At 40.4% G+C, this 16,838-nt stretch overlaps 1 protein-coding gene across 4 annotated transcripts in view; it reads left to right on the plus strand.

The window, feature by feature from the left end:
- Positions 1-16,838, plus strand: part of col4a6 (collagen, type IV, alpha 6) — a 178,256-nt gene that overhangs the window by 150,086 nt on the left and 11,332 nt on the right. For all 4 annotated transcript variants that reach the window (XM_061913805.1, XM_061913806.1, XM_061913807.1 and 1 more), the window contains 8 exons: positions 179-286; positions 378-596; positions 3,081-3,239; positions 9,981-10,151; positions 10,221-10,364; positions 10,498-10,608; positions 16,414-16,595; positions 16,692-16,755. In XM_061913805.1, the coding sequence (XP_061769789.1) occupies positions 179-286; positions 378-596; positions 3,081-3,239; positions 9,981-10,151; positions 10,221-10,364; positions 10,498-10,608; positions 16,414-16,595; positions 16,692-16,755 (1,158 nt within the window). The remainder of the gene's footprint in view (positions 1-178; positions 287-377; positions 597-3,080; positions 3,240-9,980; positions 10,152-10,220; positions 10,365-10,497; positions 10,609-16,413; positions 16,596-16,691; positions 16,756-16,838) is intronic.

Here is a 16,838-nt window from a genome sequence, read left to right on the forward strand (position 1 = left end):
TAGTAAACTAAAAAGGCCGTATTGGCATGTGTTGCAATGTTAATATTTCATCATTGATATATAAACTATCAGACTGCGTGGTCGGTAGGAGTGGGTTTCAGTAGGCCTTTAAAGTGAGATATTAAAGCCGTTGATGATGTGTGAGGCAGTCATCATGTGGGCTCTTTGCCTCTGTTAGGTCCCAAAGGTCAACCAGGCTTCCCAGGGGACCCTGGACTTCCAGGGTTTGATGGTGCCAAAGGAGAGCGAGGAGACCCTGGTTTTGGAGGGCAGCCTGGACCACAAGGTGGACATAAAGTCCTCAAAATGGAAATATCATCTCCATTCCAGACCTTATTGATGGGTCCTGCTTGATCTTCTACCAATTCTCCCTGCAGGTTTTCCCGGACCAAGAGGGGATCCCGGAGTTCCTGGTATTCCAGGACAGAGTTTCGATGGGGCCAGAGGGAAGGCTGGTGTTCCTGGGCGCCCCGGAGCTAAAGGTCAACCTGGCGAAGTTCTGGGAGCCACGAGCGGAACTCCAGGTCGAGATGGTTTTCCTGGAATCCCTGGAGACAAGGGACAGCCTGGGACACCAGGAAGTCCTGGATCACCCGGTGGGTTATACTGATACTTGTCATTAGTGAAGGGTAAATGACGCCTCCATAAGGGTATGGCACACTCACTTGCTGTAATGACAACGCACTGATACTCTGTTGGTGTTTCATAATGGTTGTCCGCTATTTACTGGATTAAAAAGACACTACATTTGACCAGCAAATAAAATTGCTAGCAAATTTAATTATCTCAGTAAACCCATCCATCCATCCATCCATCCATCAATTTTTCTACCGCTTTGGGGTCGCGGGGGGCGCTGGTGCCTATCTCAGCTACAATCGGGCGGAAGGCAGGGTACACCCTGGACAAGTCGCCACCTCATCGCAGGGCTGTCTTAGTAAACAGCAAATAGTTATGTATTTATTTATTTGAATTAGGATAATGCATATTCATCAACATAGAGCAACAATGAAAACATATCGGAGTTAGCACAATAGCTAATTTTCCTCCGTTGCCCTAAGGCAGGTTGATACAGTAAACATTCAACAGGTCATGATACAAAATAATACATCAATCACAAGACATTACACATAACAAGCATACCATAAGCACAGATCATGGACTAAAAATAAAACAAACAACAAACAAAAAAAACAAGTGAATAATCTAATTGTGCGTGCATGTCTGATTAGTTTTCAAACACTGTTTCAGTGCAGTTTTAAATGTTGAATAGGTGGGCTGTTAGCCTGTTACATGACTTAATGTCACTGATAATAAGGAAAATAATAATTATATCTTCATTTGGCTCTATAAGATCAAAATGATCACACATTTTGGAATGTTTCCTTTTTCTTAGTGACAGTTCGATGAATAAGGTTTATGAAAACTGATGTCAAATGTGACGCGTTATACCTTCAACTTTATTAAGTATGATCTGTCACCTCTAAGCCGAAAGAAGTGCTTTCTGATGGTTTGCCACTTTGCAGTCAAATGACACACTAGCTGTATCGGTCACATGCTTTTTCTGGAAATACCAGTATAATAGAAAAACAATTTGCCTCTATATTGAACGTATTATCATAAATATCTGATTTATCTCAATAAACGACTTACAAAGTCTGCGAGTAAATAGACATGATCAAATAATAATTCCCGGTGCATTTTGAGAGATAAGCAGAGATAAGTAGACCAGTCATGTGATCCTTGACGTCCCCAGGGGGACCACCATTCTCTTTGCCATAGTTACCTTGGGAAAAATGATGATCCAAAACCTCATATTTTTGAGCCTGAATAAATGGAGGATAAAATTCAAGGTTTAGAAGCTGTGTGACAAACAGATCCAGCTTTAATGAAACACTTAAGCAACCCCCGAGCAGTATTGCTACGTGCTAAACAAGAAGTACAAACTACAAACATCATGAAATTATTACTTACTGTACAAGTTCTGCTCTCACTGGGATGCCGACTGATTGGATGTTCATGTATTCCCGTTCAGATGAAGAATTAGGCATATTTATCACTAAAGAACATTGCGGTCATCTTCACTTGTGTCGTCTTTCTTTTTTCAACCTTTTTTGAGCCAAGGCACATTTTTTTTCCTTGAAAACACCACCAGCAGAAGCCATTAAATAACCAAACTCAGTTGACAGTAAAAAGTAATTGTCGCAATTGTTGGGTATGACTTTAAACCATAACCAACCATGCATCAATGTAGCTCTTGTCTCAGAGTAGGTGTACTGTCATGACCTGTCACATCACCCGGTGACTTATTTTGACTTTCCTGTGTGTAGTATTTTAGTTCTTGTCTTGCTCTCCTTTTTTGGTGGCTTTTGCTCTTTTTTTGGTACCGTTATTTTCCTGTAGCAGTTTTATGTCTTCCTTTGAGCGATATTTCCCGCATCTATTTTGTTTTAGCAATCAAGAATATTTCAGTTTTTTTCATCCTTCTTTGTGGGGACATTTTTGATTGTCATGTCATGTTCGGATGTACACTGTGGATGCCGTCTTTGCTCCACAGTAAGTCTTTGCTGTCGTCCAGCATTCTGTTTTTGTTTACTTTGTAGCCAGTTCAGTTTTAGTTTCATTCTGCATAGCCTTCCCTAAGCTTCAATGCCTTTTCTTAGGCATTATTTTTCACCTTTTTACCTGCACACTGCCTCCCGCTGTTTCCGACATCTACAAAGCAATTAGCTACCGGTTGCCACCTACTGATATGAAAGAGTATTACACAGTTACTCTGCCGAGCTCTCGAAAGCACCGACACTCAACAACAACACATCATTTGCAGACTATAATTACTGGTTTGCAAAAAATATTTGTTGACTGTTACTGAACTATAAGTGTATGTTAACCCTTTATTTGGTTCTATGGTGGGATACTTTGCAACTGTACTCAATGAAAAAAATAAGCGACTGACTCACTAATCGTACTAAAATCAAGACAGTTTATGAAAACGAGACATATTTCTAGGGAAAATGTTCACCCACAGCTGAAACATACTTAAACTGAGAGAATACCAGTAGCATCTTATTCTGTTTTATCAGGTTTTGACGGGCGCCCAGGTGTTCCTGGACTTAAGGGAGAACGTGGAGTCGATGGTCTTCCTGGATTTACTGGTCCTCCTGGACCCCCCGGTGACCCGACCTTTGGCATCCCTGGTCCACCAGGACCTAGTGGCGGCAACGGCATACGTGGACCACCAGGTTGTTGTTTTATCCAAACATTGTGTCCTCTTTTCTCCTGCGAGTGGTTCTTCCTTTTCTCCATTTTTGAAGTTGTCACATGACCTGGTTTGTTGTATTTAAACTCACTCGAAAGAATCTCTCTCTCTCTATTCCCACGTCTTTCCCTCCTCCGACCTTTCCCTCTTTCCTCACAACCTGCCACCCCCCTCATCTCCATCCATTCTTTCATCCTTCCATCTGTTTCCTCCTGGTGTTGGATCATTCCACATAGGCTGTCAAGGTGAGACACTCCCATCCGCTCCATCCTTAGCCGCCACTCCTCCTTCCCTCTTGCACTGCAATTGCTTTGCCTTTGTCCAAGTGTTTTTTTTCCATATTTCAGCTAAAGAAATGTCCATGAATTATGTTGATTAAATGTAATATTGCAGTAACTGGTATTAAAATGACCATATCTTGCTCATTGTAGGGGCTTTTTAAAAGATATTTGGTCCCATGGGGAATAATCTATATCGCAATTTGTGTATGAGGAAAATCTGCATTATTCTGCTTGGCTTTTATGGCCTTCTCAAAGGGGTTGAAGGTCGCCTCCACTCTCCTGCACTATGGCTGCTCAGACCTATATCGAGAGACGTCCTCCTCCGCTGATCACGTGCTAAAACAGTAAAGAAGAATTGGATATTAACTACAATTGAATGAACATTTGACAATCCAGCATTGAACTGTGATTTGTTCACGAAAGAGCATTGACTATAAAGTGTTAATATGCCCCCAAAAACAAAAATTATTTCCATTGTTGCCTTTCAATGGTTTAGAATTTTTACCTCGGTAAAGACAATTCATGTTTGCCTTTTTTTAAGTTAAACACTCAAAACTAGGCCTGGGCGATATGGCCTGAAAATAAAATATCAAATTTTTTCACCCCAAAAATGTTTTTATGATTTTTTCCGATTTTTTTTCTTTCTTTTTAAAGAAACCAACAAATGTTTCTTTTATTTCATTCAAAGCTAGTAATTAGAGATGTCCGATAATATACGACTGCCGATATTATCGGCCGATAAATGCTTTAAAATGTAATATCGGAAATTATCGGTTTGGTTTCAAAGTTATCGGTTTCAAAAAGTAAAATGTATGACTTTTTAAAACGCCGCTTTGTACACGGACATAGGGAGAAGTACAGAGCGCCAATAAACCTTAAAGGCACTGCCATTGCGTGCCGACCCAATCACATAATACCTACGGCTTTTCACACACACATGAGTGAATGCAAGCATACTTGATCAACAGGCATACAGGTCACACTGAGGGTGACCGTATAAACAACATTAACATTGTTACAAATATGCGCCACACTGTGAACCCACACCAAACAAGAATGACAAACACATTTCGGGAGAACATCCGCACCGTAAGACAACATAAACACAACAGAACAAATACCCAGAACCCCTTGCAGCACTAACTCTTCCAGGACGCTACAATATACACCCCCCGCTAGGCCCTACCCCAACCAACACCTCAACCCCGCCCTCCCCACTCAACCCTCATGCTCTATCAGGAAGAACATGTCCCAAATTCCGAGTTACTGTTTTGAGGCATGTTAAAAAAAATAATGCACTGTGTGACTTCAATAATAAATATGGCAGTGCCATGTTGGCATTTATTTTCCATAACTTGAGTTGATTTATTTTGGCTGGAAGTCCAGCTGGGCATCACAACAAAATTAGGCATAATTATGTGTTAATTCCACGACTGTATATATATCGATATCGGTTGATATCGGTATTGGTAATTAAGAGTTGGACAATATCGGTATATCGGATATCGTCAAAAAAGCCATTATCGGACATCTCTACTAGTAATTCTTACTCTTAGCAACTCTTAGACCAGATATAAATTTTGCTTTTTAATGAAAAAAATAAAAAAATCTAAATAAAAGGAGCCATATGTAGTAATGTGGCCAGAAATGGTACTGCAATCACGGTCAAAATTCTGTCGTGCCCTCCCACTCTCCATGACTGAGGTTGCCATATAAGCAGCCAAATCAAAATCCTACTCCAAGGAACCTCAAATGGCAATCGACGAGTCCTACGCTGTAGGTTTCTCTTGTTTATGCTTCTTGCCAGATGGATTACAAAGTAATTATGCCACATTTTATTAATGCCGATAAGCCCAATGTATTTGTAAAGTTACGCAGCAATATTTTCGACGGGAGTCGGGACAGATTGTTGGCATTACCCTGCTAAAATTTCCACACTTAGCCTTGCTAATGTTGGAATCCTTTCCTCAGCATATCTGCATATTGACAAAAAAATAAGCACTAACACTACCCATATTCACATAGGTTTTATTTGTTGAAAAGAGATGATTCCCTGTCAGATGGATGTCATATCGACATTCAGGCTAACGGGCGTATATTTCCCCCGTTAGCCTTTATGTCGACATGTCATTGAAAGGGCTAGCATGCTATGCATTCGTTGCACGAACATACTAGCTTTGTTAGACAAGGTCATAGACTGTATTGGACAATATAGTTTTCATACAAAATGTCAATTTCCATTTATTACAGGTAATAAGAAAACATAAATGCCCTACTTACCTATCAAGGAGGAAATTAGCAAATTTGGCGTCAGATGAAAAAATCTCCGCCTTCAATCATCTCCATCTTTCAAAGGCAACCCCGATAGAAATCCTTGTTTTGTTCCTGGCTTTATCATGAATAAGTTGAAAATCTTAACGAGGTCTTTTAGATTTACTAAGGTCTGACATGTTTAGTAACGTTACCAGTGGCAGTAGCTCGACAAAGGTGGCGGTGCGTAACTGGCAACCTGTATGTGACACACTCACATACTTTTCTAATTGGTCAAACGATGGAGGGCAGGACATCGAAATAAAAACAATAAAAAGATTAAGGGGCTGTAAATCTTATTTTTGAAATGAGCATATCCTGGCTGAACTACTGTTGTCAGTCCTTAAGGTATTCGAAAAGAAGATGATTTATTATTGCCTTTTGACATATCAGGGCCATTTAATGATGACTTGACATTAAATTATTACATTTGGCAACCTTTAAGAGCTTCCTCTGGGAGGCAATACTTTTGGTTGAACAAATTACGTCTGTCAAAAATGTAGCATTGCACATTGCATGCAAATATATAAGAATCTCCAACATTTAAGATGAATATAGTGCAAAGTTAAAACTTATGTCCATCCATCCATTTTCTACCGCTTATTCCCTTTGGGATCACGGGGGGCGCTGGTGCCTAATAAGATAATAATCAAGATAAATAAATAATCAAGTAAAACATTGAAAGGGCTATAGTTTTATTAAGTATTAAGCACAACATCTTGACGATGTGCAGAGTTTTAGTGATCATTCTGTTCATTGTAGTCCTTTTTTATAATACACGGTACCTTGTGTAAATGATTCCACCATAGTAGGCTGCTTTTTAATGGGAGTTTGTTGTTGGTTGTTACGGCTTTGTTTGCTTCGTAATGATTTGCATTTCAAAGTTTGTTGTGCTGCTGCCTTTTTAAAAGAAACTTTGCACTATGCAGTCACTTGTTCCACGCCTGTTGCCGCAAATGTAAACTACAGACAACACTTTTCTTTTCTTTGGAACAAACGTCTCGCTGTTGTTAGTGTTAGCATGAGCCAAGTTTTGCTAGGTGTGTGAATCCCCACCAAGGAAATAAAGGAAGGGTGGAAGCTACGGAAGCTCCAGGGAGGAACAATTATGACAGATCAAAGGTAGAAAAAGCATTGTTTTTTAAATTGAAATATATGTATCGCCCAGGCCTATGCCCCTAGGTTTTAAGCAGTGGTTGCCATACATGGGCTTCATACACTATTTATTAAACGGATCTGGTGGAAGTCTTGTGAATCCCTCATGCCTGACAGATTCAGGATTTGAGAGTGGCATAAAAATGAAGCCAAGTTTACAGTAAACTGAAAACACACCTCCAAACCAAGAGTATAACATTTTAACGGTACTCATGAATGTAAAATGTTGAAAATGTAGGATAGGGCCCCCTTTCAGTGACGTGCAGTGAGGTTCATGGCTTGTGAGGCACCAAAGTCGTTTTCAAACTAAAAACGTTTTGGGGTCTAATATTTTTTTTGTATATGTAGTCCATGCAGCTAACTGCTGTGTGACTATACCATTTAGTAAAGAACTGCAGCGTAAACCACTGATGGCATCATAGAGGGGAAAGATTTTCAGGTAGAGAGAGTTCAGAGGAGGCTAATACAGGCACAGACACGTTAAAAACACATTTGAACTAACAAAGAGTATTGATAAGAGGATATTATTCTTCTCCAGTAAAAGGTATGTTACTTTGTTGTAAAAGTCATTCTTATTTTCTTTTATTTGAGATGTTCATCCCTGTAGAAAGAAGGCAGCAACAAGCACCTGTGAGCCATAGTGCTGTGTGTAGTGTCAAATGTTTTCAGTTTATTGTTTGATTAGCAAGACTAATGATGCCAGCCTGATGTTACAGACATTACACAGGCTATAGAAGGCCATGGTGTAGAATTCATGTTCCTGCAAGCATTTAATTGTCTTCATGCCGACGAAAAAAAGCATTGGAACTCTCCATCCAACCCAGTTTATGAAAGACTGCCCAACCTTAGGTACAAACCCCGTTTCAATATCCATCCATCCATCCATTTCCTACCGCTTATTCCCTTTCGGGGTCGCGGGGGGCGCTGGCGCCTATCTCAGCTACAATCGGGCGGAAGGCGGGGTACACTGATTTGGGAAATTGTGTTGGATGTAAATATATCGGAATAAAATTATTTGCAAATCACTTTCAACCCATATTCAGTTGAATATGCTACAAAGACAACATATTTGATGTTCAAACTGATCAACTTTTTTTTTTGTGCAAATAATCATTAACTTTAGAATTTGATGCCAGCAACACGTGACAAAGAAGTTGGGAAAGTTGGCAATAAATACTGATAAAGTTGAGTAATGCTCATCAAACACTTATTTGGAACATCCCACAGGTGTGCAGGCTAACTGGGAACAGGTGGGTGCCATGATTGGGTATAAAAACAGCTTCCCAAAAAATGCTCAAGAAAGGATGGAGCGAGGCACACCCTTTTGTCCACGACTGCATGAGCAAATAATCAAACTGTTTAAGAACAACGTTTCTCGATGTGTAATTGCAAGAAATTTAGGGATTTCAACATCTACGGTCCAGAATATCATCAAAAGGTTCAGAGAATCTGGAGAAATCTCTGCACGTAAGCGACATGGCCGGAAACCAACATTGAATGACCATGATCTTCGATCCCTCAGACGGCATCGTATCAAAAATCGACATCAATCTCTAATTGTTTTTGGAAATATTCAACATTGTGTCATCCGGACCAAAGGAGAAGAAAACCATCCAGACTGTTATCGACGCAAAGTTCAAAAGCCAGCATCCGTGATGGTATGGGGGTGCATTAGTGCCCAAGGCATGGGTAACTTACACATCTGTGAAGGCACCATCAATGCTGAAAGGTACATACAGGTTTTGGAACAACATATGCTGCCATCTAAACGCCGTCTTTTTCATGGAACAGCAAGACAATGCCAAGCCACATTCAGCACGTGTTACAACAGCGTGGCTTCGTAAAAAAAGAGTGTGGGTACTTTTCGGCCCGGCTGCAGTTCAGACCTGTCTCCCATCAAAAATGTGTGGCGCATTATGAAGCGTAAAATACGACAGCGGAAACCCCCGACTATTGAACAACTGAAGTTTCACATAAAAAAAGAATGGGAAAGAATTCCACTTTCAAAGCTTCACAAGTAGTTTCCTCAGCTCCCAAACGTTTATTGAGTGTTGTTAAAAGAAAAGGTGATGTAGCACAGTGGTGAACATGCCCTTTCCCAACTACTTTGGCCCATGTTGCAGCCATGAAATCCTAAGTTAATTATTATTTGCAAAAAAAAAAGAAATTTAGGAGTTTGAACATCAAATATCTTGTCTTTGTAGTGCATTCAATTGAATATGGGTTGAAAAAGATTTGCAAATCATTTTATTCCATTTATATTTACATCTAACACAATTTCCCAATTTAATGAAACCTAGAAAAAAGGCACTTATAACACTTCAATGGACAAATATAAATATCCACGTTATGTTGTTCCATCAAAATGTGCCTTGCCTGCAATCCCTGACCGTACGTCACTTGACTGGAAAGCCATCATGGACATTTTCTTTCCAGTAATTTGACTGCTCCTTCTCGCAGCGAGCACTAACCCTTGTAGCACATTGACAATTTCATTTATATTCCTCTGCAGTAGGCTTGTGTGGCAACAAAAGCTGATTTTCTTGATTTGGAAGCTTCATTCTTAAAAAGGACTAAAGGTCATTTTCATCACATCCCTCCACGGCAGCCATTGGATGACTTGAAAGTTCTTTTTAAAGAATCAAATGATAGAACTCAGTCGGCTTCCATGCTAATGGAAATGCTAATTCAGTCTGGAATTGCACTTTTAATTGTAATAACCTTAAATGATTTTAATGCCTATACCCAATCAATAAATACAAATTATGATACTATTTTATCACCAACCAGAGTGCAATTGCAGCCATACTAAGACCATATAACAATTTATGTGTGTTTTTGGTGTATATTCACGAGGCAAATAACATATTTCAAAGGTGAGTTGAATTGCTAGATGTGCCCTGTAAAGTATCATCACATTTTAGATCAAATATTAATAGAATTTTGATTATAATGTCCCATCTTCCGTTCTTCACCAGGTTTTCCTGGTAGGAAGGGTGAACGAGGAGACCCGGGCTTCCCAGGGCCTGCTGGTATGAAGGGTACCTCAGGGCTACCCGGCACACCAGGCTCACCAGGGCCAAGGGGACCCCCTGGGCCTGCAGGACCAGGAACCAGAGAAGGATTTCCAGGAATACCGGGAAGGAAGGGTATGCTCTAGCTAGCCTCTGTTGCTTTTACCCTATTAGTTAAAGATAACAAACACATTTTTTTCTTAGGCGAAAGAGGTTTTCCAGGACGTATTGGCTTCCCAGGACTCTTAGGCCGTCCTGGAACACCGGGGATTCCTGGGGGAAAAGGACTGGCTGGGGAGCCAGGAAGAAATGGACTTCCTGGCAGGGCTGGATACCCCGGACCGAAAGGTAGCGTGTCCAGAGCTGAAAACAATTCAAAATCATTAAATTTTTAGATTTACTGTTGGATCACTGATATCCACTTCATCCCATTCCGACGCATAATGACCGAGATATAAATATCCATATTTTGCTTGTTTAGGTGACCGAGGACTGCCTGGTCCACCGGCTCCTCCAGTTTCAATTATACTGAGAAGAGGAGACCCTGGAATCCCTGGAACCAACGGCCAACCCGGCTTCCCTGGAGCCAGAGGTAAAATTTTACCTCTTACCAGCAGTGTCGGGCCGTGCATTTCCCACCTAGGCCTTCAGTGATGTCCGACTTCAAATATTACCTCTCAAAATACCATAATTTATGTCACCACATGACCATTGCTGGAGAAATACTATATAGAAACACATTTATACACTACTGGGCATTTTACAAAAGGGGTTATTTACTGGCACATTTAAAAATCAATAAACCCGCATCAGCAATTAAAACATATCTTATGTGGTGCTATCAAAATAAAAAAAACATTTTAAACGTAAAAAATTAAGAAATAAAATACCGTATTTCCTTGAATAGCTGCCGGGGCACTAATTAATTTAAAACATCCTCTCACTCCTGCGCTTATTCAAGGCATGCGGTAAAAGAAAGCAAGCGCTAATAGTTTTAAAACCTTTTCTCCCCCCTGCGCTTACCAATGACATGCAGTAAAAAATTGAGTGTGATAAAAAAAAATAATAATAAAAAAATTGTTCTGCGGCCGCGGCCCGGTGGTTGGGGACCACTGCTCTACAACATGCTATCTGCGTGCCGGCCGGACGCATGCATTTCACTGCTTCTCATATGGGATCTCAAGGCATACTTGGTCAACAGCCATACCGTTTACACTGAAGTTTGTGATATAAACAACTTTAACACTCTTACTAATATGCGCCACACTCTGTGAACCCACACCAAACAATAATAACAAACATATTTCTGGAGAACATCGGCTCTGTAACACATTATAAATGCAACATAAGAATTACCCAGAATGCCATGCATCAATGACTCTTGGCTATATTATGCACGCGCCCCCAACCCCGCCAACCTCAACTGACGCTTGGAGAGGGGGGGAGGGGTGGGGTTTGGTGCTAGCGGGGTGTATAATATACCCAAGAGTCATGGATGCATGTCATTCTGGGTAATTCTTATGTTGCATTTATAATGTGCTACAGAGCCGATGTTCTCCAGAAATGTGTTTGTTATTCTTGTTTGGTGTGGGTTCACAGAGTGTGGCGCATATTAGTAAGAGTGTTAAAGTTGTTTATATCACAACCATCAGTGTGATCTGTATGGCTGTGGAACAAGACCCCTGGTTTACACACAGAAAAAGAAAAAAAAAATCCTCCGCCATTTTGAAAATGACGACAGGGGAAGTGGCACTCGTGACGTCACGAATTTGACCCTGCGGTAAAAGTAAGCTTGCGCTAATAAATTTGGGGAGCGAATTTGACCCGGCAGTAGTTCAAGGCAGGCGCTTACTACATGCCCGGCGGCTATTCAAGGAAATACGGTATCTGAACTCACATTACATCGACAGCTGAACTCTCTTCCAGTGTTGGCCAACATGGTCTCACAAGATGTAGTTTCTCTTTAAATATCCTTCTTGAAAATGACCTTGCCAGTATATGTGCTGTCTTGTCTAATCATAAAAGATGCAGACAATGCGTGTTGGCTGACTTCTTAAAGTTTACTCCATAGCGTGCTCATCAAAAACATCCTGCTGCCGGCATGTCTACGTTAAACAACCTAAACGGGGCTGCTACGCATGCTCTTTACTACTGTGGCATGCTGGGTAATGGAGTTATTATGTTACCTGGCTCATAACATCTCTACATATCTGCCTTAGGCCATCTCGAAGGCCTTACTGACAACAACTTATGATCTGATTGGCTATCGCAACTGTCTATCACTGTATGTCCCGTTCGCTTATAGCGCACGGACGCCAGCGTTGCTGAATCTGAATGCCTCCAGGGGATTTCGTATAGCATGGCAACATAAACTAGCTGAATTTTTATTGGCTATGGATGGATGGATAAAAACTCTCTAAACTAAAAACAACAGCGCTGGAAGGAGCATAATATGACATGAAGAGAATATGAATAATTTTAGATATTTAGGAAAAGTACATTTAAAATTATTTTTATCTTTAATTATGATCAGGATTTGTGGTTATGTTAGGCCAGCAGGGAAGGCCTTGCTGGCCCTCACGGCACACCACTGCCTACCAGTAGTAACTAGATTGACAAAAAGTAACTTTCGGTGACTTGAAGAGCTCACTTTACAAGTAATGAGTTTGGCCCTTCTCCTCAAAAGATTCAGGAACTTTAGGTTTCTGGAACCTCTAGTTCTAAGAACTAAAGGTTCTTGGGGAGGTGTGTGGATTGTGTTTCCACCGCATTTCACAGTTCAGGGTAGTTTATACAACTCATGCTGAGGACGTACGAGTTTAGTACATTTCTACTGATACCATGTAAATAAACAGACACTGTTAAATGTGAGTTATTTTACTAAAAAGTAATTAAATAAAATACAAAGCAATAATATACAAAATGATAAAGTACCGAATTGTTTATAGAAAATTAGGCTTTTGTGACCAACGGTCAGAAAGCTGTCCTCTCAGTAAATGATGAATTCATGAGGGTCAGAAGATTCTTTTTGGTCCATTTCAGCTGTAAATAACAATATATGAATAATAAATGTCAGTGTTTATCTCACGCCGACAACACAAACACTTTGGCGTTAGCTTGTGAGCATTAGCATTCTGTTCACTCGAGTTGAAGCAAATAGCTACGCAAAATGTGTGTCACTGACTACTTTTACAACCTGAGATCGGTAGGTCGTGAGTTCAAATCCCGGCCGAGTCATACCAAAGACTATAAAAATGGGACCCATTACCTCCTTGCTTGACACCATGCATCAAGGTTTGGAATTCGGGGTTAAATCACCAAAAATGATTCCCGGGCGCGGCCACCGCTGCCGCTCACTGCTCCCCTCACCTCCCAGAGGGTGATCAAGGGTGATGGATCAAATGCAGAGGATAATTTCACCACATCTAGTGTGTGTGTGACAATCATTTGTACACATACATTTAAAAAAACAACAAAAAAAACATGTAATAAAGTAAATAGTTAATGTTTCAGGTTAATCAACCTTCATTCCACTCGTGTACTGCCTCCTTTATTACACATTTATCCAACAAAGTCTCAGTGTGGTAAGCAGCTGAGCTCGTTGTTTCGAACCCGCCGGATTCATACCCCTCGTAAATACGTTTAAAAGAGTCCGTCCACTTCTCGTAACTTCATAGCTTAGAAAAAAACAATAAACTGCATATAGTTTAAAGACTACTGCAAAATAGTTCCACTGGTCAGCGTTCTTCCGGAAAAAGACGCCCCACAAAAGTTCCTGCATTTCGAAAGGTCCTTGCATTTTCCTTCTTTCTCTCTGTTGTCAAGTTTGTTGTACTAGTATTACACAAGAAATGGGAAATAAGTTGTCCTTTGTTTGAAAAATACATTTTAGTAACGTCCCCAGCTATGATCAACCAATTAGCGTTCGACAGCACAGCCCCCCCCCACAGAACTAAATTTACTCAGGTAGTTTGGTGGAAACACAGAGGGAACCTTTATTTACTTGGGTAAATAGGAAAGTTCCTGTAAAAGTTCCTGCGATGAAAACGGGCTTCCAGCAAGTAATGTTGTCTACTAAGTAAGTAATGTAAAGTAATGCTTGACAGAGTAACACAATATGATGCTCTTTATCAATTTTATTGCCCACTGTCAGGTTCAAACACTGAATTAGTTATTACAAAAGACAAGAAGAAGGAATCAGGAAGAGACAGAGTTCAATTTTGCTCATGAAGAGAAACGTTTGGGGCTGCACACCCAGTCACAGCCTCCCACCACGCTCTGAGGGGCAGTCCCACGTGCTCCTCTATTTATTCGGAAGTTCCCTAGTTAACATCACTGAGGCTGCTTCTAAAGGGAGTGGTCACTCATACAATGCAGGCTGCCCCAGTATCAAAATACATGATTAGCATATTTTTCAGACTATAAGTCGCAGTTTTTTAAGGGTGCGACTTATACTCAGGAGCGACTTATGTGTGGAATTATTAACACGTTACCGTAAAATATCAAATGATATTATTTAGCTCATTCACGTAAGAGACTAGACGTATGAGATTTTATGGGATTTATTGATTAGGAGTGACAGATTGTTTGGTAAACGTATAGCATGTTGTATATGTTATAGTTATTTGAATGACTCTTACCATAATATGATACGTTAACATACCAGGCACCTTCTCAGTTGGTTATTTATGCGTCATAAAACCTGCACTTACTCAGCCTGTTGTTCACTATTTTTTTTTTATTTAAAATTGCCTTTCAAATGTCTATTCTTGGTGTTGGCTTTTATCAAATAAATTTCCCCAAAAAATGAAACTTATACTCCAGTGCGACTTATATGTTTTTTCCCTTCTTTATTACGCATTTTCTCCAGGTGCGACTTATACTGCGGAGCGACTTATACTCTGAAAAATACGGTACTCAGAATGCAAATGTGTTTGAGCTCAAGATTTCGCCCTGGCTTTGCTTTGTCTGCGTGTTGTCGTCTTATCTTCCTTAAGGTACTTGAAGTCCGTAGTGGGCTGGAAGACAGTAACTGCTGCTGCGAGACAACTTGCAGTGGAAGATAAGTTGTGTGCCTTTGCACAAATAAAACAGTACAACTTGACCACAATAGATAATAACAACGGCCATTAAGCATAAAAGTTGTGTGATAACTTATACATAATTATTCTAACGTGTGCGCCAACAGCGCACACATATCTTGCTCTAACGACACAACGGAAACACAACACTTCCTTGTTAAGCACCTTTGGGGGTGCATTCAAAATCTGGGAATTCAACAGTTCAACTGTCGATGTGAACATCAATGTTATAAAATTAAGTACTTTTTCACATTGTGTATGTTAAAGTTAAAGTACCACTAATAGTCACACACACAGGGTGTGGTGAAATTACTTTCTGCATTTGACCCATCCCCTTGTTCCACCCCCTGGGGGTTGAGTAGAGCAGTGAGCAGCAGCAGTGGCCGCTCTTGGGAATCATTTTGGTGATTTAACCCCCAATTCAACCCTTGATGCTGACTGCCAAGCAGGGAGGGAATGGGTCCCATTTTTATAGTCTTTGGTTTGACTTGGGCAGGGTTTGAACTCACGACCTACCGATCTCTGGGCGGACACTCTAAATCAGTGGTTCTTAACCTGGGTTCGATCGAACCCTAGGGGTTCGGTGAGTCGGCCTCAGAGGTTCGACACAGCCTCCGCCACAAAAGTAAAGACACAACCGAATTATCGTGTGAATAAAAACTTCTCCCTATCGGCGTATTATGGATACCTCCAAACAATGTTCCCTCTAATTTTCCATCTGATTTGCAGCTTGTTTGATTGATTGATTGAAACTTTTACTAGCAGATTGCAAAGGAAGAGACTATATTATATGAAACAGTACAGTTTACACAGTACAGTACATATTCCGTACAATTGACCACTAAATGGTAACACCCAAATACGTTTTTCAACTGGTATAAGTCGGGGTCCACGTTAATCAAGTCATGGTAATGTGTGTAGGGTGTGTAATTTGTTGTGAGTTTGTGCACTTTGCTAGTTTTGTTCTTTGAACAAGGTGATGTTCATGCACAGTTAATTTTGTGCATCAGTAAAAAAAACCATGACTTTTTCTTGAATTTGAAAAAAAAAAAACATTTTATTTTTCAGTAAAGAAGGGTTCGGTGAATGTGCATGTAAAACTGGTGGGGTTCGGTACCTCCAACAAGGTTAATAACCACTGCTCTAAATATAATTGTAATAGTATTATTCAAGTACAGTTCCTAAATTATTCCGTTCAATTTGTAAATCACAAAGTTCCATAAAAGTAAAAATGCAAGGGTTTCAAACAAAATGTGCATGTCTTTCATTATTTACTTCCAAACATGTACAACTTTTTTTTTTTTTTTTTTCCATAGGTGACAAAGGTCTGCCAGGCCTGCCTGGTCGACAGGGTCTGCCTGGACTTCCAGGTTTTGCTGAGCAGAGTAAAGGGCAGCCAGGAGAACCAGGTTTTCCCGGGCAGCCCGGCTTTCCGGGCGGTCCCGGGCCTAAAGGCGAAGCTGGAATCATGGGCTTTCCTGGCATGTCTGGACCAAGAGTAAGAAAAGACAAACCAATATAAACATGCAGCAAGATGAAGTGGGGAGTTTCTGGTTTTGGTGTTGTTGATAATTATTTTACTTTTTTTATACAGGGAGATGACGGAGCACCCGGATTCCCTGGTAACCCTGGGCAGTCTGGTCGCCCTGGAAACAAGGGTAAGTCACAAGTTAAATCACACCCAAAAACATGTAATGTTTTCTTTTATTATGTCTTTGCATCTAAACTTACATATCCTTAT

This window comes from Nerophis ophidion, linkage group LG10 (genome assembly GCF_033978795.1).
Source record: "Nerophis ophidion isolate RoL-2023_Sa linkage group LG10, RoL_Noph_v1.0, whole genome shotgun sequence".
In the NCBI taxonomy this organism is placed as follows: Eukaryota; Metazoa; Chordata; class Actinopteri; order Syngnathiformes; family Syngnathidae; genus Nerophis; species Nerophis ophidion.